This window comes from Pseudochaenichthys georgianus, chromosome 4 (genome assembly GCF_902827115.2).
Source record: "Pseudochaenichthys georgianus chromosome 4, fPseGeo1.2, whole genome shotgun sequence".
Taxonomy (NCBI): domain Eukaryota; kingdom Metazoa; phylum Chordata; class Actinopteri; order Perciformes; family Channichthyidae; genus Pseudochaenichthys; species Pseudochaenichthys georgianus.
The window spans coordinates 8,910,740-8,934,652 of NC_047506.1; the positions used below are offsets into that span (position 1 = coordinate 8,910,740).

Consider the following 23,913-nt stretch of genomic DNA (forward strand, 5'->3'; position numbering starts at 1 on the left):
AAATGTCTTTGCCATGATTTACATAAAATACAACCTCGATCTCTGATATTAACTACATATGTGGAATTTACTTTTTTGTGGACAAACAATGATTGATCAAGTAAACTTTAAAGCAACTGTGACAGAGTTTTGATATTATTCTCTCCTTCCAGTTTGGATGACCAACTGGGAAACACAAATGTCACAAAGACAGCAGGTTCTTTTTGTAACAGTTATTTTCTGGTTTATATACTGAATTGTGTATTTGTGACCTGCTCTTATCGAATTCACGCATTGACCCGAAGACACATTTTTAGTTGTATACACTGTTGGAAAGAGGAGATTCCTAGCTTTCTAATATCAGGATTGTTGTTGTACTCCAAATATTAAGCAAAATATGTCACATTATATGACTGTCACAGAGTCATCATTTTGAGAAAAAGGCCTTCAAAGTTTCCTCTTCTCTGGAATCCATCGATCTGATTGATTATTCATTTTGTTTAACAGATGCCACTAACTTGATATATAGAGATGAAATGTGGCTTCTGCATTTGACCTATTCTTGTACAAAAGCCCTTTGTCAAACATTGTTTCAAACATTTATTTAGTATATCAGCCTCATTAGGGTGGTCCTTAAAATTGAAAGTCGGAAAGTCTAAGCTCAAACCCCCAGAATTCATTCTATTAGTCAAGAAAACTCTCCTGGTGATTTTTTTCCTCAATCTGACGACATTTACCCCTCCCTCATCCACCTGTCGATGAGGGAGGGGTAAATGTTGTTGGAATTTGAATACAGTTCACCAGGAGAGTTTTCTTGACTATCATAACAAATTCCGGTGGTTGAGCTTAACATAAATGAATTCGAACATTGACATGGCACTAAGGACCACCTCATGAGGAGCATATTCTTAAAAAATGTACACAAATAAATGATCACATGGGAAGAGGGGGGTTGTAGGACCCCAGGGTTTATCAAGCCCCTCTACTTCCTCTGCTGACACATTAAACATGTATTCTTTAATTTCATGCATTAAGAATTTATACATTTATCACTGCACACACACTGATTGGAAAGGAGATCCCAGTCTAAAACACCCACATTTGTTTTGCATCCATAATAGGCCAATTAAAAACATACATTGAAGAAAATGTGTGGTGTCTTATGATCTTTTGTTTAATCATATCATTTTTAATTTGATGCTTTTAGCATGGGTCTACACTTTGGAGCAGGTGCACGCGGAGGCGGAGGGTTACCATTAATAAAAAGGTCACATGTTCAAACACACGTGTATCAGGACGAGCTGATTACTGTGAAATTGGACAAAGCAACAGTTGTTTGTTTGTGTCTGCGTTAGTGCGCTTCAGTCATTTCTCTTTAAAGTAAGTTTAAGTTAATGACAAAGGTTGAGGTTAAAGTTCCGTGTCCGTAATTCAAACGCAGTTAATCTTCCCAAAAGTTAGTGAAAAGTCGAGTTTTACCCGCGTGTCCCTCCTCCTCCTGCAGAGCGGATGCCGGTGACCTGCCTGTCTCTCCGTCAGTGAGTCTGCGCGCCTCGATGTGCGACAGCAGCAACAGCAGGAAGACAGACAGACAGCGACCGTGGATCAAACTCTCCAGGGATGGCACCGAGATCCCGCTGAGACACACGGCACCCAAGTGGCGAGTCGGGGGGTGGGTGGGGGGTTTGTACGTGAAACTCAAAGAAGTCGGGATGGACGGCAAAGGCACGCTGAAGATGTTCCACAGGAAGAAACGGGAACTGATCAAAACGCCATCCATCTCGAAGAAGAGCCGAGCAGGAAGCCCCGGGCCGCAGAGCAGCGCCCCGGCCGTGAGTAGCGCATCACTTCGTGTGTGTGCGTGTGTGTGTGTGTGCGCGTGTGTGTGGGTGGGTGTGTGGATGACCTTCAGCTGGAGGGACAGGCTCAAGACAAGTGGTGATGGTGTGTGAATGTGCAGTCGTTAACAGCAGATATAAGTTGTGTTAAGTCCATTTCTGTTTGTGCATTAATGCCTTTCAACTGTAGTCTGACTGGGTGAAACTACTTCAAAACCCCAGTCAAATTATTATGATGTGTGCCTCACTCACACTACCTAATATAAGTTTGTTTAGTCAAGTTTCTGTGTGAGCATTAATGCTTTTGGCCTGCTTTAGTCTTGACATCCATTTTGATGTGTGCCTGACTGCACACCACCAAATATAAGTGTTGTTTAGTCAAGTTTTAGTATGATCATTAATTCTTTTTGACTGTGATGTAGTCTGACTGGGTAAAATGTCTTAAAAAGCCTAGTCAAATCATTATTATGTTTGCCTAGTTGCACACATACTTTTTGTTTTGTCAAGTGTTTGTTCTGGGCATTATTGCTGTTTGACTACTTTAGTCTTGACTTCCATTTTGATGTGAGCCTGACTGCACGTTGACTCATCTGACTCAAAGGAAGTGTAACTTCTGATGTTGGGGTTTACCTCTGAAGCTGTGGAGGGTTGCAGTGTGTGAATGCTCTGGTGAGATCAGTTTTAAGAAGTTGCTGGTGCTTTTAGTTAGAATGGGGACAGAGCTGTAGGGGGAAGAAGGAGCATGCTGAGACGGGTCGGTAAGGGCAGCTACAACCCTTACTCTACCAGTCAGAGAGTTAAGAAAGCTGAGGCAAAGAGCAAGGACAGACTGGACATACTGCCCAGCAAGCAAAACGTGTGGCTTAAGCAGGTATGTCTGAGCTTATGCATGTTATCATATAGATATATATGGGATGCTTTTCTATTTCTTATTTTTGTACTCTTTGTAGCCGTGAGTTAGGCAGGCACTAATAATGAAAATATACTTAATGTATCCTCTTGGGGAACATATGTTTTTTCATTCTGTTGTTAATTTCAACAAGTGTATCAATGTGGAGTGATGTTGCAGCATAGTGCCCTGAGCTGTTAGGTGTTATGTGCCTTGCTAAAGAGCATATGGCAGTGTCCCAAGCCAAGTCCCTGAGCTATAAGTCTACCAAAAGTTGGAAATGAGATGCATCAACCAGGCCAAAAAAACAACAATTCGGTGCCTCCTAGTTTGTGTTTTGTTGGCAGAGGAGTGTCATTTCTCATAAAAATATCAGTTTGTATTCCAAACAGTAAATGACATTTCTACACTCCGCTCTGTTCGCCACACCCGACGACAGCTTGGAGTCAGGAAGTGTTGCACAACGCAGCACAGGATCTTGTGAAAGCCTTCACATGTGTGTTTACCAACAGCAGCGCTTCTGTGTTTAAGGCCACATAAGCAGAAAGGGGTCCTGTTGGTGCCCTCATGCTGATCTGGGAAAGGTTCAATCATGTGATCGTTGTGACCTTTTCTCTCTTCCTGTCCCTCTCTCAGCTCTCCATCCTGCAGGAGCAGCCTCGGAAAGATGCAGCTGACATCACCCTCTCCTCCTCACCCTTATCCTCCGCTTCAACTCTCACCCCGACCTCTGCCGGTCTTCAGGACTCCGCCGTCTCCTGTCCCGGGACCCCCAGCATCCACCACAGCAAGCTGGCGGCCATGCAGGGCGTGGGCTCTCCTGTGTCCACCCTGAAGAGGCCGACTGCACTGAGCCGACACGCCAGTGCTGCAGGTCTGTTAACACATCCATATATTCATTTTATAGACTTGGTGATGTCTCCTGTGCACCACATCTACACCTGAGCTGAAACGGAAAGCCACATCTGGAGAAAGAAGACGCAATAGCAGTGCTCAAAATGTTCCACTTTGAGAATCTGGGATAGATAATCTTTCACTATTTTCTGACAAAACTACTAAATTATTAATCTAGAAAATAATTAACAGATTAAACAAAAGTGAAAAGTAGTACATTCAAGCTAAAGGTAACAAGATCAGCAAACCAGCACTGTTTTTTACATACATAAAACTGCAAAATATTGCATTTACACTTTGGATGTTCTATGAATTAAGCAAAAATTACCTAACAAGTTAATTAGTAAGATTGTATAGGTGGTGGTAGGGGGATTTTGTTGTATGTACAAGATTTGGTGAGAAGGTGGTATTCTTTATAAGCCAATACATGATAGGTATTGAAATCTCTTTCTTAAAAAAAAAATAGATACACCTTAGAGAACAGAAAACAAGTTTTTATAGATAAATGACTTAAACAATGCATTTGTTCTCCTCAGGTTTCCCTCTCCAGTCCTGGGTGTTCTCTAAAGGCCAGGGGAGGACGGCCTCCGCCCCCACCACTCCGTCTGATGGTCCAGAGAGCACGGCCATTGAGGTGGAGGACATCCCCGCCCTGCTGAGGGACGTGGCCCGCTTCGCAGAGGCTGTGGAGAAACTGAAGGATGTGGTGCTGACTGAAGGTGAGCACAGTGACATATTAACACTAAAGAGGCCTGAAGGGATAGTCTATGAGTGTTAAGAAATGTGTCACTTTCCTGCTAGATTTTTGTTGTTTTTTTGGAATGTCCCTAGCTACTTTCATTCTATTTCATGACTAGAGTAGGGGGCATTGGGCTGGGTTCTTTGGTTGGTTAACTTCTACAAATGTAGATTCTTCAGTGTTATCCACCAAAGCCTTACGTTTTTAAAAGCTATGGCATCAAACTTACACCAGACATAAATAATCCAATAGAAACATTAACATTGAGTATGATTCTGTAGGCCCCACAGATTTACTGTTGGGCTCCTGTCTGTCTTGTCAAATGCTGCCTTTTTGGCAAATTACAAGGCACTGAAAAGAGTTTGTGGTGATTTGTGTTTGAACTGCACTGTCAGTGCTGGGATCACAGACCTACAGTCATGAAAAAGGCTTGTTTTCACTACTGTGGAGATAAAATATATTCTCTTTGTGTGAGTAGTTATACTTTTTAAAAATGTAATTATGGTTAATACAACGGTATGTCAGTTTCTTCTTGTGTTATGTAGATATGAATCTGTAAGAGTTTGCAGACCAAAAAACATTGTTTGGCCTTTTAGCTTCCCTTCGTGGTTAAATGCTCGAGTCGATAACAATGGGCTTACATGAGAGGACATAATGTGTCCAAAAAAGGTTTTCGTAGATCGTACACGGTTCTCTTTACCAACACGTGTGCGTGGCGAGTGGGGGAGGGGAGGAGGAAAAGTGAGGGTGGAGCCACCTTGCACAAGCTAACAAGTGGCTGTGAGCGTCTTCTCTCCAAGTGAAGGCTGCGTTTCCGACCGCACTCTTGTCTCCAGCAGGAAGTCGGCTTCTTGTTTACTGCAGTCTCGTACACACACACTCTTCCCCTCCAGTGTGGCTTAAAATAGAAAAACACCTATACCTTTTCTTCATGGAGTGTAGACTCCACCTGCTCACCAACTGAAATATTTCCCTGTTTGAAGGTTTCCAAGTGTTGAGAAGCTTTTTTTAGAGCAGAGTTTTGTGGGCCAGATGAAATAAAGATCTTTGTTTGTGTGTGTCTTCTGTCGGCCATTATCTGGCTCTGTTCTGTCTCCACCCAGCTTTCTAAAACAGGAAGCCATGATGGATAGCCTCTGAAAGAAGGGCCTCGTCCTACACTTCCTCCTCTGATAGGCTGGCTGCATCACTGCGACGTCACGTCTTTTGTTAATCTGCAGCACAATCAGAGTTCCAACATCGTCTCAAGTTTTAACCTTGTATACAATGCAGCACCTTTAATCTGTAGCTCACCGTTGTTTCCTCATCAAACCGTTCGACTCGAAAGTGAGTTGATTCTTTTCATGAGCCGCAGAAAGCAGATGTACCGCTGCACCAGACTTAGTTTCTAATCTTGCAAAACAATAGAGAAGATAACTTCCTCTCTGGCACAGTGTTCAGGTCACCCTGCTGCTCAGACACTCTGACACACATTTTCAGACAGACTGAGGGAGGGGTGGGTCGGCTGCCCTCTGGCCTCCTCCCCGAGCTGCCTCCATTTAGAGAAAGGGTGTACAGAGGAGTGTGAGGTTGCGACATTAGACGGAAAGAAGCTAGCCAGCCAATCCCTGTGTGTAAGTGTAGAGGAAAGGAGGATGCGGGCTGCAGATGGGTCACCAGTGACATCAAAGCAGAGGAGTTGACACTGTCTGACATTTTGAACTGGTTTGCCCGTTATCACTGACCTGACCGTCTGCTCAGACTGTCCGTCTCCCTGTGGTTTCCACTATATAGAAACATTGGGTTGAGGTGACGTGCAACAACCTTTCTGTTGGTCGTTTGTTAGCAGACCCTTCACGCGATGGCAGAGCGAACAGGTACAGGCAGGGCCCATAGTGATAGCCCTATAGTTTAAATCTACTACCCACAAATATACATATGGACATGGGTTACTATTTTAAAAGAAAATGGTAAATGTATTTAGGAATCGATCCATGTGATTTTAAGTGTGGGTGGACCTCAAATCCTCTATGGGGGGTCCGGGGGCATGCTCTCCCAGTAAGATTATTTTTTTTAAATGTTGGAGTTAAATGCATCAATCTGGTGCACTTTGAGGGGAAAATAAAGAGACTAGATCTATGGAAACACCTATATGAAACAGAACTGTATATATTTCAATAATCATAAAATCATGGCCATAACCAATAACATCCCATTTCCAATATGAAATATTTATTTTTGGTTCATTTATAGTTGTGAGTGTGTCTGTGCTCCTGAATCAGCTTCTCCTGTCTCCCTCCTCTCCCCCCTTCTCCTCTTTGAGGCAAAGACTAGTTTTAGCTCTCAATAAGTTTTAAAAGTGTATCACCTAGTTAACTTTTTATTTATTTATTAGTATTTATAATGATCATTTCATTTCACTTTGATGTGATGGATCTAAAACAAGATACAAGTCTCTGACATCAATGTTTATAAACTGCTGAAATATAGTAAACTATGGCTTCCAGGAGTCCAATAGTAAACAGATTGCATCCATTTAAAGCGTAAATTCTTTGTTTTTCCTCGCAACTTATGGAATGAAAAAAATATGTAGTCTTCTATTATCTCCTCTTGTTGCACATCTAACTGCCCCCCCCCCCCCCCCCATCTATCTCCTCCCTCTCGTCCAGGTAAGGACAGTCAGCGTCCCGTGGCTCACGAGTGTTTGGGGGAGGTCCTCAGAGTGCTGCGTCAGGTCATCAACACGTACCCTCTGCTTAACACCGTGGAGATCCTCACCGCCGCTGGCAAGCTCATATCCAAGGTCAAAGGTCAGTCAGTTGTTAAAGGTTCCTTCCACTGTTTTAACATCCTTTGGTGATACTGTATTTCATGTATAAAGAGTTTGATTTGCAGATGTGTGTGAATTCATTTGTTCAGCGTTTTTTAATTTCCAACCACAACTGAAACCTGAATACATGCTTTGGTTGTGATTTTTCAGGTTTCCACTATGAGGCTTGTAACGAGGCAGATAAAAATGACTTTGAGAAGGCCATTGAAACCATCGCAGTCGCTTTTAGCAGCAAGTGAGTATCTGATGCATCTTCGAAACATGATTTATTTTGTATCCTAAAGTAACACCAGTATTTTTGTTTATTTAGATTGGCTTCAATTAATAATGGCGTCAACAAAAACAATATACTCCTTGTGGGGTTTGTGTAATTTATTAACAATATTTCAGTGACAAAAAATGAAACAAAACGCATCATACAAAAACATCTGAGATGCATACAAGACTCATTATTTCACACAAACTAAACTAGAGTAAAACAGAAAGTTATACATAATTTCACATCATAGAGATCTAAATTAATTATAACAATACAGCCCATTTAATTACAAAACATAAATATAGAAAGCTCTGTCCATCAATATCACATCTTTGGAAGAAAAAAAACCGGGAAATTTTTTTTTTGCTACGCTATTACTTTCTCTACCATTAATAATGAATCGATACAATCGTAACTTTTTAAAACTTGTTTTAATCTCTTTTGTCAAAAATCCTGGTAAAGATTAAATTGTCACCATTGCTGGATCATTTACAGTTCTCTGTCTTCTCTGTAGTGACTTACTGGGAGTTATTGTCCTTGCTACAGAGATTGATGTGGACACAGGTTTCCGTGTATAAAACCAGGTATTACCCATAGGCGGCGCGTGAGGCTCAGGTTTGGGAAGGCTAAACAACTTTTTTTACCTGACGCTGCCCGGCTCTGGCATGTATAGAAAAGAGATCAACTCAGTGAAAGCACCGCCTGCTGACCAATCAGAGCTCAGTGTGCGGAGTTTAAATCTATCATGTCATATTACAGGATAAAGTAAATACAGTTTAAACTGCCGTATGCAGATAAGACGCCGACGTGTCGCACTTATCATTCATATCACATCATCAATCAGATCATCGATCATAATATATCATGTATTTCCTTATCTGAGTCAGCTGAGCCGTATCTGGCCGTGCAACACTCGGTGTCACAGACTGTATGCAGAAGTATTATTTTAAGCAACACATTAGCTTGACGAAACACTCAACTCAAATGTAATTTAAAGTCAGATCCACTCGTGTCTTAGATGGGGCAGTGATATCATAAAACTGTTGTACGCTTTCAAACACTCGGTAGTTTATTTATTTTTTAACCAGTTGTTCTATATTCACCTTGCAGGTGCAACTATGTGGCTTGTATCCTGAATTATATGTTTAAGTCATGGATGGTTAAAGCTCATATTTGTCTAATATTAGTTTACTTTTCATTACTGAAGTATGACGCTGCGCTGTCAGTACACTTGTCCCTGTTTGTGATTGGTCAAATGTAGCTAACCCCGCCCCTTTCACGTGAATGCGCTCTCAGCTGGAGAAAGAAACCCTTGCTTGATTTCAGAGATGGAGTACTCGAGTCCTGCACTCGGACTCGAGTCGGACTCGAGTCGGACTTGAGTGCCGATTTTCGGGACTCGTGACTCGACTCGGACTCGCGCACTGATTGACGCGACTCGGACTTGGACTCGTGAATTCTCGCACAGGATGACTTGGACTCGGACTCGGACTCGTGAATTCCCCCCCCCCCCACGATGACTCGGACTCGACTCGTACATTGACGCTCCGACTTGGACTCGGACTCGAGCACATTTTCTCTGGAGTCTGATGTCCTCTATCCTGTATGGCGAGTTCATGTACTGGGCCCCGCTGTTCCAGTCTAGAGATGTCTACAGACACACCCCGCATCATGCTGTATGCTTTCACACATTCTGCTTCCACATTGGAAAAGAGCAGCGCAAAATGCTCGTTATGTGGAAACAATATAGAAGAGAAGGCTCCGTAACACATTACTCTAAGGATCGAGTTCAGACATATAGGCTGTCTTGAACACTATCATCAGAGTAACGTGATCTAATAAATAAATAAAGATTCAGCCGAACGAAAGCACATGGCTACTTAACATGCAGAATGACTTCATTTTGCATGCTAAGTAGCCATGTGCTTTCTGGGGATAAATCTTTATCGTAAACTGATTTAACCCGTAAAAGTTCCTTCAAAATAAGAGTCCCGATCTTATTACTATCAAAATAAAAGTGCAAAACGAAAACTTTACCATAGGAAAATATTGGCATACAAATATAATCACTTCTCTAAAAGGTAACTCATTTTAAATATAGTTTATTTATATATAATAATAATAATATTAATATTAGAAATAAGCTTTATATTTGTATAGCACCTATTACAAGAATTGTAGCCAAACTCGCTTCACAGCAGTTCAATAGACAGGATAACAGCAATGTAGAGGAGCAGCTACATTTCAAAACATATATCCACGAATATTAATACATGAAGACTTGTGACTCGGACTTGACTTGGACTCGAACACAGGTAATGATGACTCGGACTCGACTTGGACACTCCTTGGGTGACTCGGACTTGGACTCGGACTCGACTATGACTCTCCCTTGGTGACTCGGACTTGGACTCGGACTCGAAGAGTGGTGACTCGAGGGTGACTTGGACTCGTGAATTGGTGACTTGACTACAACACTGCTTGATTTACAGAGTTGATAACCAGCGTTGTCGGACCGCTTAGCGAGATCTCGTTTGTTAGGGTTAGTTAAGATAACTCAAACATATCCAGGGTATGTTGAACTGGCTTCGTAGTACAGTTTACTGGTAGCTGCATAGCAGCGCTAATGTCAAAGACACAAACATTATATTTTTATTTTACCAGGATGCAGTGAAAAAAATATTTGGGAAGGCTTAGCCTTCCCTAGCCTACAGTACCCGCCGCCCCTGGTATTACCTCTTTTACAGACAAAGGTAGTGCGTGCGGGTCAATGCGTAATAGTATTCTGTTTTTGGGAATTGTAGAGTGAAGTGAAGCAATGGTGACACATTTGCATCAGGCAGAGTTGAAAACAGGAAGTGGGTTTTTTTTCTACCGTGTTACACACAACCAAAATCTGAAATTGCTGTTGACTTCTCTGTGAACAGATTGCTTACAGACGGAGAAGATGAGAAATCACAAACACGGTCTCTTTATTTCAGGCTCTGGAAAGGATTTTAAATCAGACGTATAATTAAATATGACATTAAATGTTTTTCTGGGATTTATATTTTTTAACTATATATCTTCAATCTTTAAAAAGATACATTATGATAAATGAAAGTAAACCCACAGTAGAGGGACGTCTCAGTTCAATGTGTAATCGGCGTACATTTCACGGAGCGTTCATCACATGCTCTGTGTCTCTGCCACTTCAGGGTTTAGACATCTGTCACAGAGCTCAGGAGGAAGTGAGCTGGCAGACAGTTGAAATCTGCCTGACGTGTCCGTTTCCTCATTCTCTCCTCCGCTCTTCCTCTGTTTGACTAATTGTCTGTCATGAAGAGAAAAACAACAAGATCGAGATGCTGTTTTTATTTTTCCTCACCCTTTGTTTCGGCAAGCACCTCAACTCGATAAACCAAAATGTAGGACGTCAAAAAAAGGAATTTTCTTGATTTGATGAGGGATCTGTTAGAAAATGGAATGAATACTCTGTCATACAGTATACATGTTGGAGAGTATGATCATAAAAGGTAGAACAGTAATGCAAATCAATACATGTTATCACTTCCTGTCTCTGGTTAATTATACCTCTCAAGCCTTCCTACAAAGATTCTTCTTTCTGCTTTCATTTTTGGAAAATCTGCCTTTTTTGGTAATTTTTAGACCCAGATAATTGTTACTGCTTCATTCATTATGCTGATTATTTTCACTGAGCCAAAAAGCCTTTATAAAGTCCCTTATGACATATTATTACCATTTTTAACAAAACTAAAATGTTTTTTATGACCATCTGCGACATCCCAACCATATCATATTTACAAAACGTTTATTTATTTCATAATGGTCGATGTTAAGGTTTCTTTGTTGTTTCTCCTCAGTGTGTCTGAGCTGCTGATCGGAGAGGTGGACAGCAGCACGCTGCTCTCCCAGCTGCCCACTGAGAGGAGCAGGGTGAGTTCATCACAATCTGCTCATTTATTACAAATGGATTGTTGTCTAATGAACTAAGTCAACTTTTTAACCAAATACCATTAAATATTACTGTACAGAAGGAGATTTCCTCTCAAAACTGTTTCTGGGATGAAATGGAGGCATTCTTTAGTCAATGTTGAGCATTAATGTGTGCGAGACAGTGATAATCTTCTTTGTGCTGCGGTGTAGTCGCTGGAGAACTTGTACGCTTCGACAGGCCATGGGGCAGACAGCGGACACTTCAGGAACGACCTGCATTACATGGGTACGGCGACCAGATGCTCCTATACACACACTACCGATTTAGAGGACTCACTTAAGTCCATCATGGCTGAAGTTTGTGAAGCTTCTGCGTGCACCTCTGTCTTTCCATTTAGTCCTTTCGAAATGCAACTTTTTAAGAAATGTTCATATTATTGTGTGTCAAAATAAGTGTTAAGTAGATCACTCTATGGCAGTGTTTCTCAAACTTTTTCATACCAAGGACCACTTAACCAATACAAAAAATACTCGCGGACCAACTAACTCCAAATATCCAAAAACACATCGTTCTTTACAAATCGCCTGAAAATGGTACAAACAAGTGGCCACATGTGTGATGAAGGTGTTGTGCTGGGCTATATCATGCAATCGAAAGTGAAACTTAAGCTCGCTCCATTGCGGAGATATTCCCGCAAGAGTGCGGAAAACTTAAATGTATTTATTTATTTCAAATGTGAAATTTTACCAATATACTCACGGACCTCCAGTGGTCCGCGGACCACACTTTGAGAAGCACTGCTCTATGGCGTGTCAAATTTGAACATGCATTGCCCATTTGGCTGGTGAAAAGAGTTTGGCACCCTAGTTTTTGTACACTTTCATCCGTTTATATTTTGATATGCTCAATAACTAATAGGTCTCCCCCTGCTGACGTAAGTACTGTAGTACAATTAAGTGCCAGCTGCAGAAACTCTTTATCGCAAACAAACAGTCAGCACAAAAATGTAACACAGGATGTTGGAGATCATCACGTCACACTTTGTTTGTGTGCTGTGGTGCAGGCAGAGCTGAGGAGGTGGATGTGATCCTGCAGCAGAGCGAGGGAGGCGTGGACTCCGCTCTGCTCTACGCCAAAACCATCTCCAAATACATGAAGGACCTGATCAGCTACGTGGAGAAGAGAACTTCCCTGGGTGAGCGGGGGTGCCTCAGTGTTCGGATTATTTTTAGAAAAATCGAATTATTGATTAACAGGAAATGTGTTGATGTTTACAATAGATGTATATTATTGTGGTGTATGTTTGTCTCGTTGGGGTACATGTTCAAGCTATGGCCAAAATCATAACATGTTTAAATAAAAAATGTAATGGGTTATGTGAGAAAATATAAACATAACACAAGTTCGGGACATTTTGAGTTCATTTATTTCAAATGTATATACAGATATAGGGAAAGTAGTTTTAGCTGTACTTGAAGCAAAACATTGCGAACCCTTTTTGTCATTTATTTTTTTTAACAGAGATGGAGTTCTCCAAAGGCCTCCAGAGATTGTACCATTCCTGCAAACACAGCATAACGCATGTAAAAGTCCTTTTTTGTTTGACCATTTCATTTCTGAATACATCTCGAGTGTTCTCTCTGAAACGATAAAGCAGTACAGCTTTTACTCATTTTCTGTGTTGTATATCAAACCTCCTTAATGTTTGCGTTGGCTCCCTCCAGCCCCAGATGCCACTCTTCTCCATCTACTCTCTGGCTCTGGAGCAGGACCAGGAGCAGAGTGTGGGGCTGCAGCAGGCCAACACCACCCTGCACACACAGACCTTCATCCAGGTAAGCTCTACTGATGTGTGTTGCTACATGAATCACTCATGTCCGTTTATACTAGAGTGTTTGACTGTGTTCACATTGTGTTGCTCTGCAGCCTCTGATGCAGCGAAAACAGGAGCATGAGAAGAGACGGAAGGAGATCAAGGAACACTGGATTCGAGCTAAGAGAAAACTGGTACTTACCTTGTATTTATGTGCGCACATGTAGTAATATACCGTTGTATTCATCTCTAAATTACAATAACATACGGACCACCAATTGTTGGTCTTTGTTTAGATGGAGTGTGAGGCGAACCTGCGTAAAGCTAAGCAAGCCTTTATGGTCCGCTGTGAGGAGTACGAGAAGGCCAAAACGGCAGCCTGCCGCGCTGAGGAGGAAGGAGGAGGGTCTACAGCAAAGTCTGTAGAGAAGAAGAAACGAGTGGAGGAGGAGGCGCGCAACAAGGTTACTGTCAACCACTTCCATTTCATGGCTTTATCTGTGGTTTCAGGAATGAAACAATTATTGATTTGCATGTTAAAATATTTCAAGAGCTAGATGTTACCAGAGTTGCGTGGTGAATGTAACTGATTATGATCTGGTTGCTACATTATCACATTGATCATCTTTGTGCCTTAATAGCAGAACAATAACAGGAATATTCAAAAGGTCTTGAAAGGAAAAACTATTTTGTATTTAATGTATGGGAATACCATGTTGCAATGCATTGTTTAGAAAAGAAAGGAGTGCCTGCAAGATATTTCATAAAGTATTCCTCTATTGGATATACTGGTATCATTATTGCAGATAGAAAACAACCACGTTTACATCCTTGATTTATCCGAGTAATGTTTGGTCTCTGTTTAAAATGACTTTGTGCTGAAGATCTACTCCTGTGTACCTTTATACTGCTGTTGTGTTTTAGGTGTGTACTCCAAACAATAATACTTGGTGTAGGGTAAATAAAACAAATTCAAATGTTGTGTGCAGTCAGACGAGGCGGAGGCCACCTACCGGACATGTATAGCAGACGCCACCACCCAGCAGCAGGAGCTGGAGCACACAAAGGTCACAGTGCTGAGACAACTGCAGGACGTCATCAAACAGAGCGACCAGACCCTGCGCTCGGTCAGAACAAACCTCACTGTTACCAAATGTTATCGGCTTCTTACCTGTTCTTAATGTGCCTATCGTGCTCTGTATTCTATCCTCCAGATTTGAGCAGTGATGGAAACTCTCCCCTGATCCTTGTGTTGTCACTCTTCCCTCCACCAGGCGACCATCTCGTACTACCAGCTCATGCACATGCAGACCGTGGCCTTGCCGGTCCACTACCAGACTCTGTGTGAGAGCAGTAAGCTGTACGATCCGGGCCAGCAGTACGCTGCTCACGTTCGAGACCTGCAGCTGCCCGAGCAGCCCAACGTTCACTATACGTTTGAGAACTACTGTCCCTCCAGCTCATCGTCACAGTAAGAGCATCAGTCGGATCCACCAATATGCAGTTTCAATTAAAACCTTAAGGAAATAGTTCAGATTTGCTTTTATGCCAAGACTCGGATGAGAAGATTGATACCAGTATCACATCTGTACAGTAAATATGAAGCTTTGGCCACTTGGCTTAGCAAAACAACTGGAAACAAAGGGAAGTGGCTAGGCTAGCTCCGTCCAAATATAACAAAATACACAGGAAAGGACCAAGGAAGTCAAAGCACCAATAAATAGTTCAGCACATAACCCAAATATTATTATTATTTTTTGTATAACACTTGTCTCCTAACTAGCTAGCTCGCTATTATGAGACCAGCATCTGTGCAAAACTAATCTAATCTGCTTGCTGTAGCTTCATAGTCACCCTGCAATCATGAGTGGTATTAAGAGTGTTTTTTTTGTTTCATATTCCTGCATTGCAGCCATGGCCACAGACCAAGGAATGACAGTTTCAACACGGACAGTCCTTCCACCAGTGTGGACGCAGCAGCAGGAGACGGCAGAGACGCCGAGGCTCAGCGCAAGAGTGAGTGACGACTGCTGCAGATGATAGACAGCTGTAGTTTTATAAAGAGGACTACTATTGAGACATCCAGCCTGTGGTTCATTTACTCATTTCATTGTTCAAGAGTGAACAACAGTAACAAGAGCACACAGTGTTACCAAAGTGCTTTCAACCGATCTAAGATCCATTATTCTGATGCCGACTATTCACATATTTTTGTCCTTTTGTCATCCCCAGGGCAGGGACATAAGTCTTGGGGTTCAACAGTGAGCGACGACAGTGTTGGAGGAGAGGCGGGTCTAGAGTCGCCTACTGCCAGCTCCAGTGAGTGAGAACTGTGTTGAAACATGTTCACAGTAACACCAGGATATCTCTCTGTGATAAACCATAAGAGATTGCATTTTTCCACTTAAAGGAAAACACACACAGTGTGTGTGTGTGTGTGTGTGTGTGTGTGTGTGTGTGTGTGTGTGTGTGTGTGTGTGTGTGTGTGTGTGTGTGTGTGTGTGTGTGTGTGTGTGTGTGTGTGTGTGTGTGTGTGTGTGTGTGTGTGTGTGTGTGTGTGTGTGTGTGTGTGTGTGTGTGTGTGTGTGTGTGTGTGTGTGTGTGTGTGTGTGTGTGTGTGTGTGTGTGTGTGTGTGTGTGTGTGTGTGTGTGTGTGTGTGTGTGTGTGTGTGTGTGTGTGTGTGTGTGTGTGTGTGTGTGTGTGTGTGTGTGTGTGTGTGTGTGTGTGTGTGTGTGTGTGTGTGTGATGGTACTTAAGGTGTTTATTCATTTTAGGTGACGTCAGTAAAATTGCTCGGACATCATCCACTGGGACAATGTCGTCCAATGAGGACGCAGATGAGAAAGACGGGAATATGACATCATTTGAATCTCCAAGTAAGATTTACAGATTATAATCACTGTTGATGTGACATTACAATAAACCCTGAGAGGCAAGTCTATTTCCACATACAAGGTGATTTAGCCAGTTTAATCTGTCTAAAAAGACAATTAAAATAGTGTTGGTTGGTGTAATATTCATACGACTAAAATAAATCGTGTTCTCCTTAATGTCAGATATGCGACCATTTTAAACACATTTCTAGCCACAATATGTTATATAACTTGCTGAAAAATGTTATATACTTAAGGAGCATTGAAAAGGAAAAACCAACCTTCTTTCAAAGGATCTCCAGTTCTCTTTCTCACTTGCCTCTCCCAGCTTCCGTGATAACATGCAGTCCCAATATTACTCTTCAAATGGCTTTGCTGTGAATCTTGTATGAGTCTTCCGGAGTGTGTATGATGTGCGTCCTTCTCTTCAGACATGAACGGCATGGACCCTGACGTGATGGTGTCCACCAGACCTTTCCGTAACGTCGGCCTCTCTAAAGCAGCACATACCCACCGGCTGAGGAAGCTACGCACTCCGTCAAAGTGCCGCGAGTGTGACAGCTACGTTTACTTCCAGGGGGCCGAGTGTGAGGAGGTGAGTCCTTTATTTAATAGTGTAATCATCTGCTAACATCAGACCTGCAGAGAGAGACTCCCAATGATAATCACACCGGGTTCTTCTCTGTCTTCAGTGTTTCCTGGCGTGTCACAAGCGCTGTCTGGAGACTCTGGCCATCCAGTGCGGTCACAAGAAGCTGCAGGGCCGTCTGCAGCTGTTCGGCAGGGACTTCTCTCAGGTAGCCAGCTGTGCCAGCGACGGCATCCCCTTCATCATCACCAAGTGCATCTCTGAGATAGAGAGACGGGCGCTCAAGATGAAGGTGAGGCAGTGAAAATGTTTGTATTAAACAGAGCGCTGGAAGTCTTTGCCACTGACGTGTTTTAAACTGTCTTCTTCCTCCTTGCAGGGCATCTACAGGGTGAACGGGGTGAAGACTCGGGTGGAGAAGCTGTGTCAGGCCTTTGAGAACGGCAAGGAGCTGGTGGAGCTGTCCCAGTGTTCACCGCATGACATCAGCAATGTCCTCAAGCTTTACCTCCGACAGGTAAACATGCAGGAGTGAACACAAGAGCCTATAGTGAGATGTGGAACCATGGCAGCTTTCATAGTGGCAGGGTTTTAGTATAATAAAGCACTGTCAACAGACCAATACAATCACATATATTAAAGGTTGTGTTTTCAGTCTCTCTAAAATGTCTCCTGTATCCGTCACCCCCAGCTGCCAGAGCCCATCATGCTGTTCCGCCTGTACAACAGTCTGATGGGTTTGGCGAAGGAGAGTCTGCAGGGAGAGGCTGACACAGCGGAGGGAGAGGAGGTGGAGTCGAACAGCATCAACCCGGCGGTGGGCAAAGGGCCCGAGCTGGTGGACCTGGGCCCCAACAGCGACCCCGAGGTCCTGGTCCTGGTGGACAAGCTGAAGGAGCTTCTGAAGGAGCCGCCCAAAGCTAACGTCGCTACGCTGCGCTACATCATTCGCCACCTCCGGAGGTCAGTCTTTTAAAAAAACTAAACGACATGAACACAATTGGGACACCATTTACAAACATTTTGAAAAATACTCTAAAGTTATCTCGTAACATTTATTTGCCATTTAAGTACTTAATCTATTTTATATAGATTTAAGTACTAGCTTTTAACAATATCTGTGATTGCCTTTCAGTCTGTAGATAGCAGTGGTTGCTGGCATGTAGCTTAAATATCATCTGTGGTGTTTATTACCTCGCCGTCATTCAACATTGAGAAATATCAGTTTTTTTGCCGTTTTCTTCTCTGCTTAAGAAACTGTTAAGACTCTTCAAGTCTTGCTCCCTTCAGTTCATCACCTTAGGAGTTCTTTTAATAGCTAAATGCTTTATGAATGACTTTAAACTGTATCCCGAACTTGTATTAACTTTAAGGGGCAATCCTTACAAAACGGCTCCAAACTCTCTATAGTTTCTCTTGATCATTCTTCTATCGTCCTCCCTCCAGGATTGCAGAGCTGGAGGAGGACAACAAGATGAGTCCCAGTAACCTGGGTATTGTGTTCGGCCCCTCCCTGATGCGCCCCCGTCCCACCGGGGCCACCATCTCCCTCTCCTCTCTGGTCGATTACCCCCACCAGGCTCGCATCATTGAGTGTCTCATCGTCTTCTATTCATCCATCTTCCAGTCCAAATCCTCTCAGACACACAAAAACATCCGCTCAGATTCCTCCTCTGCCCAGCAGGTGGGACAGGAGGATATTCATCCCTCTGATAAGGTACCGAGTGTGACTTCCTGTTTCATGGTGCTGTAGATTTATGACGCCACGGGCAACAACTTATCATTCAGTTAATCCAAACCAGGTTGCTGTAATTATATTTATTCAACTGTACAAAGTACTATTACTGTATGACACTACATTTAAAGCAATTATCTGGTTTTCAGCATTTATAAAAAATGTATTTTATAACACTATTTTACTGTAATATAAATAAAAATATTTACTGATTTAACTTGTGTATGTTTATATACATATTTGTTTCATCCAATGGAGCTACTGTTACAAAATCCAAGTTCCTCCCGGGGATTAATACATTATTTCTCAGTCTGATATGTGAGGGCTTCCACCTGAAGAAAAAGAATAGCCTCCTACAGCAGCTAGCATGACTAATTACTCTTAATATATTTAGAATTGAAAACTTAAAATCACTTATTTAAATATATTTATAGTGTGTGACTTTGCTATTTAACATAACTTTGTATACTAAGATGTATTACTTTGGAAGAGAAGTTTTGGTGCGTCCATATATTAGACCCTCTGTGGTCACTAGGCAAATGTAAATTGGCACGCAGTGAAAATATCAAAAGGTTGTCTTAAAAGAGAGGCTGCTAATAATGTCTGGGCATGACCTAAAGCTGGTCCAACCCGCTTTCTGTGGAAAGGCAAATTACAGAAGCAGTAAAATATCAGCTCATCCAGAGTTATGACCTACAGCTGCAAATAATTTAAACCAACTCACCCTCCTGCTTTGGTTGTTTGATTTATGGTCCATTATAGAAACAAATAACACTTCAGGTTGACTGACTTGATAACAACCTCTGCTTTAGGTCGGTGCTGCAGATGAAAAGATTGAGAGCGCCGCTGATGGAGAGGAGCCGAATAAACCAGAATCTGAGAAGTTGGAGGAGGGATGTGGTACGTATTGTAAAACGCCATACAAGCATCATTTCATATTACGTTGTAAATGAACAGAATTCCCCTGAATGAGTATACATCAAAAGTCATGTTCTTGCATCTTCATTGTCATTTAAATGTGCGGAATACATATGTAAGTTTCTGCATTGTTTATTTATGATCCGTTTCATTTCTTTTTTTTACCCCTGTCGTACCACCGGCCTCTTTCTCCATTCAGGAAGTTCTTTAGGGTCTCTGGGGTCCAGTGAGCAGCTCCCTGACTCCGACTCAGAGCAGGAAGACAGCGGTCAGAGGGCCGCGCCCCCCCGCAGCCTGGTGAAGCAGGAGAGCGAGGTGAGCATGGACGACGAGCCGCTGAGCTACAGGGACAGCCTGGACCTGTCGAGCCAGTCTGCAACCCTGACCGACCCGGAACCAGAACCAGACCAGGAAGAAACCCCCGACAAAGTGGAGCCTCCTGCCCTGCCAGTCAGCGGACCCCCAGATGAAGACACAGCGACAGAGGAGGAGCTGAACGTCTCTCTGGCCGAGCTCAACGTGAACCAGTCCAACAACAACAACTACCCCTGCTCCCCCGTTCTTAGCTTGTCGGGGCATCCACTGTCACGGTTGTCTGGAACGAAATTACCCCTGACCAGGAACAGGGACAGCGAGCCCGAGTTTGTCTGATATCTTTACTAAAGTCCTCGTGTGTGTATGTGAAGTCTTTACAGGAGTGATTGGGTTTCTATTCGTTAAAGTCTTTACGTGTGTGTTGATCTGAAACTATTTTTGCAGCAGTTTGTATTTTTAAAGCATTTTGCTCTTGCGTGCTTGAGGAAAGGCAGGTCGTAAGTAACATCACAATGTGCAGGAATTCAAAGCAAATGATCTTAAAAGTGCTGCTGGTTTTATTTCAGCACTAACATTTTAAAAATAAATATAGAAGTATTTTTATAAATGTCGCCTGTATTGCCTTGTTTTTAATGTTTTGGTCTATTTTAATAAACGTTTAATTTTACTCTGGTTTTGTCTTTTCATTTAGAACCTTGCTTGTGTTTAGACAAATAGGGAACCGGTAAATAACAGTGAGCAGGAACTGAATGACGGCAGACTGCCTCTGACTGTTCTCATTCAGCTGTGTTCACTTCCCTGGTAGTGTGAGGACTTTATTACAGTGGGTGGAAGTTTAAAGTGCAGCATGTGAGGCACAAAGACTGTTCTAAAAGCTTCAGGATACAGCGGCTACTGCATGGCTTTCAAAAGTAAAAAGAAGGTAGGCGTCTCAAATCATTACAGCATAAAGTAGATGGAATAGGTGTGTTAAGTTAATAACTTTTAGGTGTACAGATTGATGTCAACTATAACATTTTCATTTTTGGAATACTTTATTTTACAAAGTCAGAAAATATAAGAAAACAATTCAAAAGTAGAAGGATCGTCCACGGATGAGTAATGAAAGATGTAACATCGCAGGTTTCCTTCACTGGTCCTCCAATGTTTATACAGGAGAATATCTGAAAAATAAAACATGTAGAGTACTTTACATTTTATTCAAAGCCGCTACTTCCTCGTGCATCATGAAAGACTACTGTTAGAGTGAGCATGAACAGACCTTGTCCGGCTGACTTTTTTTGTGTGTCTGAGCTGGTATGATACCTCAGTGAGGTGACATCCCTTAACTCCCATCAAAGTAAATACTATAAAAACAAATTACGTATGTGTGGAATAAAGTACAACTCAAAAATGCAGCCTCTGCATGAGTATATATGCGCTGTGTATCAAAAGGATTTTGTCAGTGTGGCTGTCTCGACCTTTCAACAAGCTACATATTTATCCATAACACTCACCTGTCTGTCACTGCACCAGTCTGTATGTGATGTACCTCCCAGCTGTTTCACTGGGTCTGATGATCTTTACTACCTGGAAAAGTCGTAGAAAGAAAAGCAGAATGTTAGCCTGGAGCAGAATTATTGTCATGGTGCCAGTCTATAGTTTCGGCCACCATTATCAGTAGTATTGCAAAATCTATTTGCATAGGTAAATGATGCGATTTGGAAACAAGCAACAATGCTGGAGGAAATGTATAATAGGACCAACATCGTAGAAAAACGAACTGATCATTTAAATGTCTTTCACACAACATGTCTAGTAACAAGTAGTGGTTATACAAATCTATTTGTGTTATCACTCTCCTTTACTGAAAATCATTTTACCAAGATCAAATATAAAGCACCATGGCATGCAGTCACATAATACTGATAATGTTATGCATAGTAAAAGGGCCTCTGGATGAGTTACCTGTCCTCTCTTCAAGCCAAAGTAGCGAGCCACGGGGTCTCCAGCCTGGATCCTCGGCAACTGACTTTCCTTTAGTTTACTGAGACAAAACGTTAAGGAAGTAAAACAAACCAAACAAAGTATCTTTCTTTAGGTCAATTAACTACCATTTTTATGAATAGTAAGTACTTCAAAGTCAAATTGCATTTTCTGCCGGCAAATCTCAACAGTGCAGTGGGTGAAAGGATACTATCTTAGCAGAAGTTCAACCACTTCCTCTTTTAGCATAACGATGTGCTCTGGAACAAGCTGAAAAACAGAAAAGAATACAGAAAGTAAAATGTTATTCTACATCAGAGGCATAGTCTGTTAGAGTTTTAAATATGGTGTCAAAGGGATTGCAATACAGTGGATTCATCAGTCTGTTGTTTACCTCGTGCTCTGTGATGTTAATGAGCAGCTCCTGTTGAAGGAACTGTTCCAAAATGTACTTGGGGGCCATGTCAACTAGAGACTGAAGGGAGACATTTCAATCAACATGTTAACAGCAAAATAAAAAAAGTCAAAGGTCGAGAAGAAAGTCACATAATTAATACGAGAGAGGTTCTGCAATCTCTGTTTTTCAAATACATTTTTGCATCAGTTGTTTAATATAATAATATATAATGTGTGTGTTTACCTGTTTGGCTGATGGTGTCATGCCTATCTGAACAACAATGATGGCGCGTGTAATGTTTTCCTCCTGCATCCTCTGACAGTACATCTTAATCGTCTTGATTCCAACCTTTGGCTCCTCTACAATGTAAAGAAAAATACGACTTAATAATATCACAACGCTGAATGTTTCAAAGGAACAACCATCCATTCTAGATTATACACTAGTCTCGTATTTTTATACAGAGGGCTTCTATCCCTCTAGTATTTAATAATAACTCTTAACCTACCTGGAAAGAAAATGAACATCTGGTCGGTGGGGTCATCGTTGTGCGCCACCAGCACGGTGAGGTCTGTGCGCCGGGGCCGACCCTCGCTGGGTTTGTCTCCAAACTGACTCTTGAACTCGTCCAGCGTCTGGTCCAACTCGTCCTGAGTCACCAGGTAGCCTCTGTCATGGCACAGCTGAGGGGGGGATAGATGAAACCATCAATTCATTGAGTGTATGGTACAAATCAAAATATTTCTAGTCCATGTAGTTCTCCGGATTACATTGAGATTTAAAATGTTCTAATGTTTCCTACATGGACAACATTTGAAATGTTTCCAATAGCTCAAACCTGTTATAAGTGTAAAACACACAAAAGTACATTCATCCACTTGTTCTGGTCATGTGATCACATACAGACATGTTGTGAAAAGGGTTCATCATTTTACATTTAAAACTAAACTTTCTTTCTAATACGGACACCAGATTATTTCATTTCTAGCAAATTCAAGTTTATCTTGCTTCAGTGGTCTGCTCAAATCACCCCATGATTGGCTAATATAAATCATGGATATGGGCTTTTCCTTCTTCATATAAATAGACTTAGGATCCCAATAATAAATCTGACTAATTCCAGACACTCTGGAAAGCCTTGTTTTCTTTCAGCAACTCTGAATCAATGGATGGTTGTTTTATTCGTAAAATGTGATATTTATGTATTTCCTGTCATATTCCTATACTTCTACTACCGTCTGTATTTCCATTGTATTTGCATGCAGCGTCGTTTGTTGGTTTAGCGAGGGAACTCTGTTGTGAAGTAACCATAATCATCTGCAACTACAACATATTACATATGTGGGCCAGCTACTTACACTTACTATTACTTAAAACAAAGTTAAGATTTGTTGACCGGATTAAAGGCACTTTGGCAGACAGAATTGTGCTTCTTGAAACACAATTCTAACTAAATGTGCAAAGCAAATCAAACTTATTCAGGAATTTAGAGAAGTGACACTGATCTAAATATCTAAATTCAAATAAAACTCGGTTGTTTCTAACATCACAGAGCACCGCAGCTAAGCTACATGCTAAATCATGAAGCTAAAAACACATTGAAATCTAACCCACCTGCATGATGGTTTTACGGATCTTCCATAGCCTGTATGTTTCCTCTTCATCATCCATAGTATCTCAAAGGTTTAACTTGTTTGATATTTTATCAAAAACAATTGTTTATATTTGTTAATTTATCCCTTTAGCTCCTGTGTACATGCGACGCGCTATGCACGTTACAGTCTAACCGACGCAAACTGATGACGAGAAAACTGAGTAGCAGTATGTGGGTGGAGTTTAGCATAAAGACTACGTTTCTAAATTAAACTTGTTATTTGTATTATTTGTACAATAATAAATATACTATAATAATCATTTTAACGACACAAAATGTCATCATAATAAAACAAATTAATTGTCAGTA

At 41.8% G+C, this 23,913-nt stretch overlaps 2 protein-coding genes across 3 annotated transcripts; one reads left to right on the forward strand and one right to left on the reverse strand.

Annotated features, from left to right (window-relative positions):
* The first annotated feature begins 1,272 nt into the window (after window positions 1-1,272).
* Window positions 1,273-20,255, forward strand: arhgap45b (Rho GTPase activating protein 45b). Of its 2 annotated transcripts, none has more exons than XM_034081649.2 (24): window positions 1,273-1,811; window positions 3,343-3,580; window positions 4,137-4,319; window positions 6,988-7,128; window positions 7,299-7,383; window positions 11,271-11,343; window positions 11,554-11,629; window positions 12,408-12,539; window positions 12,866-12,927; window positions 13,069-13,179; window positions 13,271-13,351; window positions 13,454-13,621; window positions 14,147-14,284; window positions 14,432-14,628; window positions 15,070-15,173; window positions 15,390-15,476; window positions 15,933-16,034; window positions 16,463-16,626; window positions 16,724-16,912; window positions 17,000-17,137; window positions 17,312-17,583; window positions 18,067-18,337; window positions 19,168-19,255; window positions 19,473-20,255. In XM_034081649.2, exons 1-24 carry the CDS (start codon window positions 1,536-1,538, stop codon window positions 19,922-19,924), a joined length of 3,828 nt encoding a protein of 1,275 aa, XP_033937540.1. In that variant the 5' UTR covers window positions 1,273-1,535; the 3' UTR covers window positions 19,925-20,255. The 2 variants fall into 2 exon arrangements, with proteins under 2 accessions (XP_033937540.1, XP_033937541.1); XM_034081650.2 differs by lacking the exon at window positions 1,273-1,811 and adding an exon at window positions 2,281-2,688.
* Window positions 20,256-20,603: 348 nt separating this feature from the next.
* polr2eb (RNA polymerase II, I and III subunit E, b) lies at window positions 20,604-23,741 on the reverse strand. The gene is made up of 8 exons (XM_034081119.1): window positions 23,565-23,741; window positions 22,459-22,633; window positions 22,194-22,309; window positions 21,948-22,028; window positions 21,765-21,823; window positions 21,536-21,614; window positions 21,085-21,157; window positions 20,604-20,751 (listed from the first exon to the last, which is right to left on the reverse strand). Exons 1-7 carry the CDS (start codon window positions 23,619-23,621, stop codon window positions 21,092-21,094), a joined length of 633 nt encoding a protein of 210 aa, XP_033937010.1. The 5' UTR covers window positions 23,622-23,741; the 3' UTR covers window positions 20,604-20,751; window positions 21,085-21,091.
* Between the last annotated feature and the right edge of the window lie 172 nt (window positions 23,742-23,913).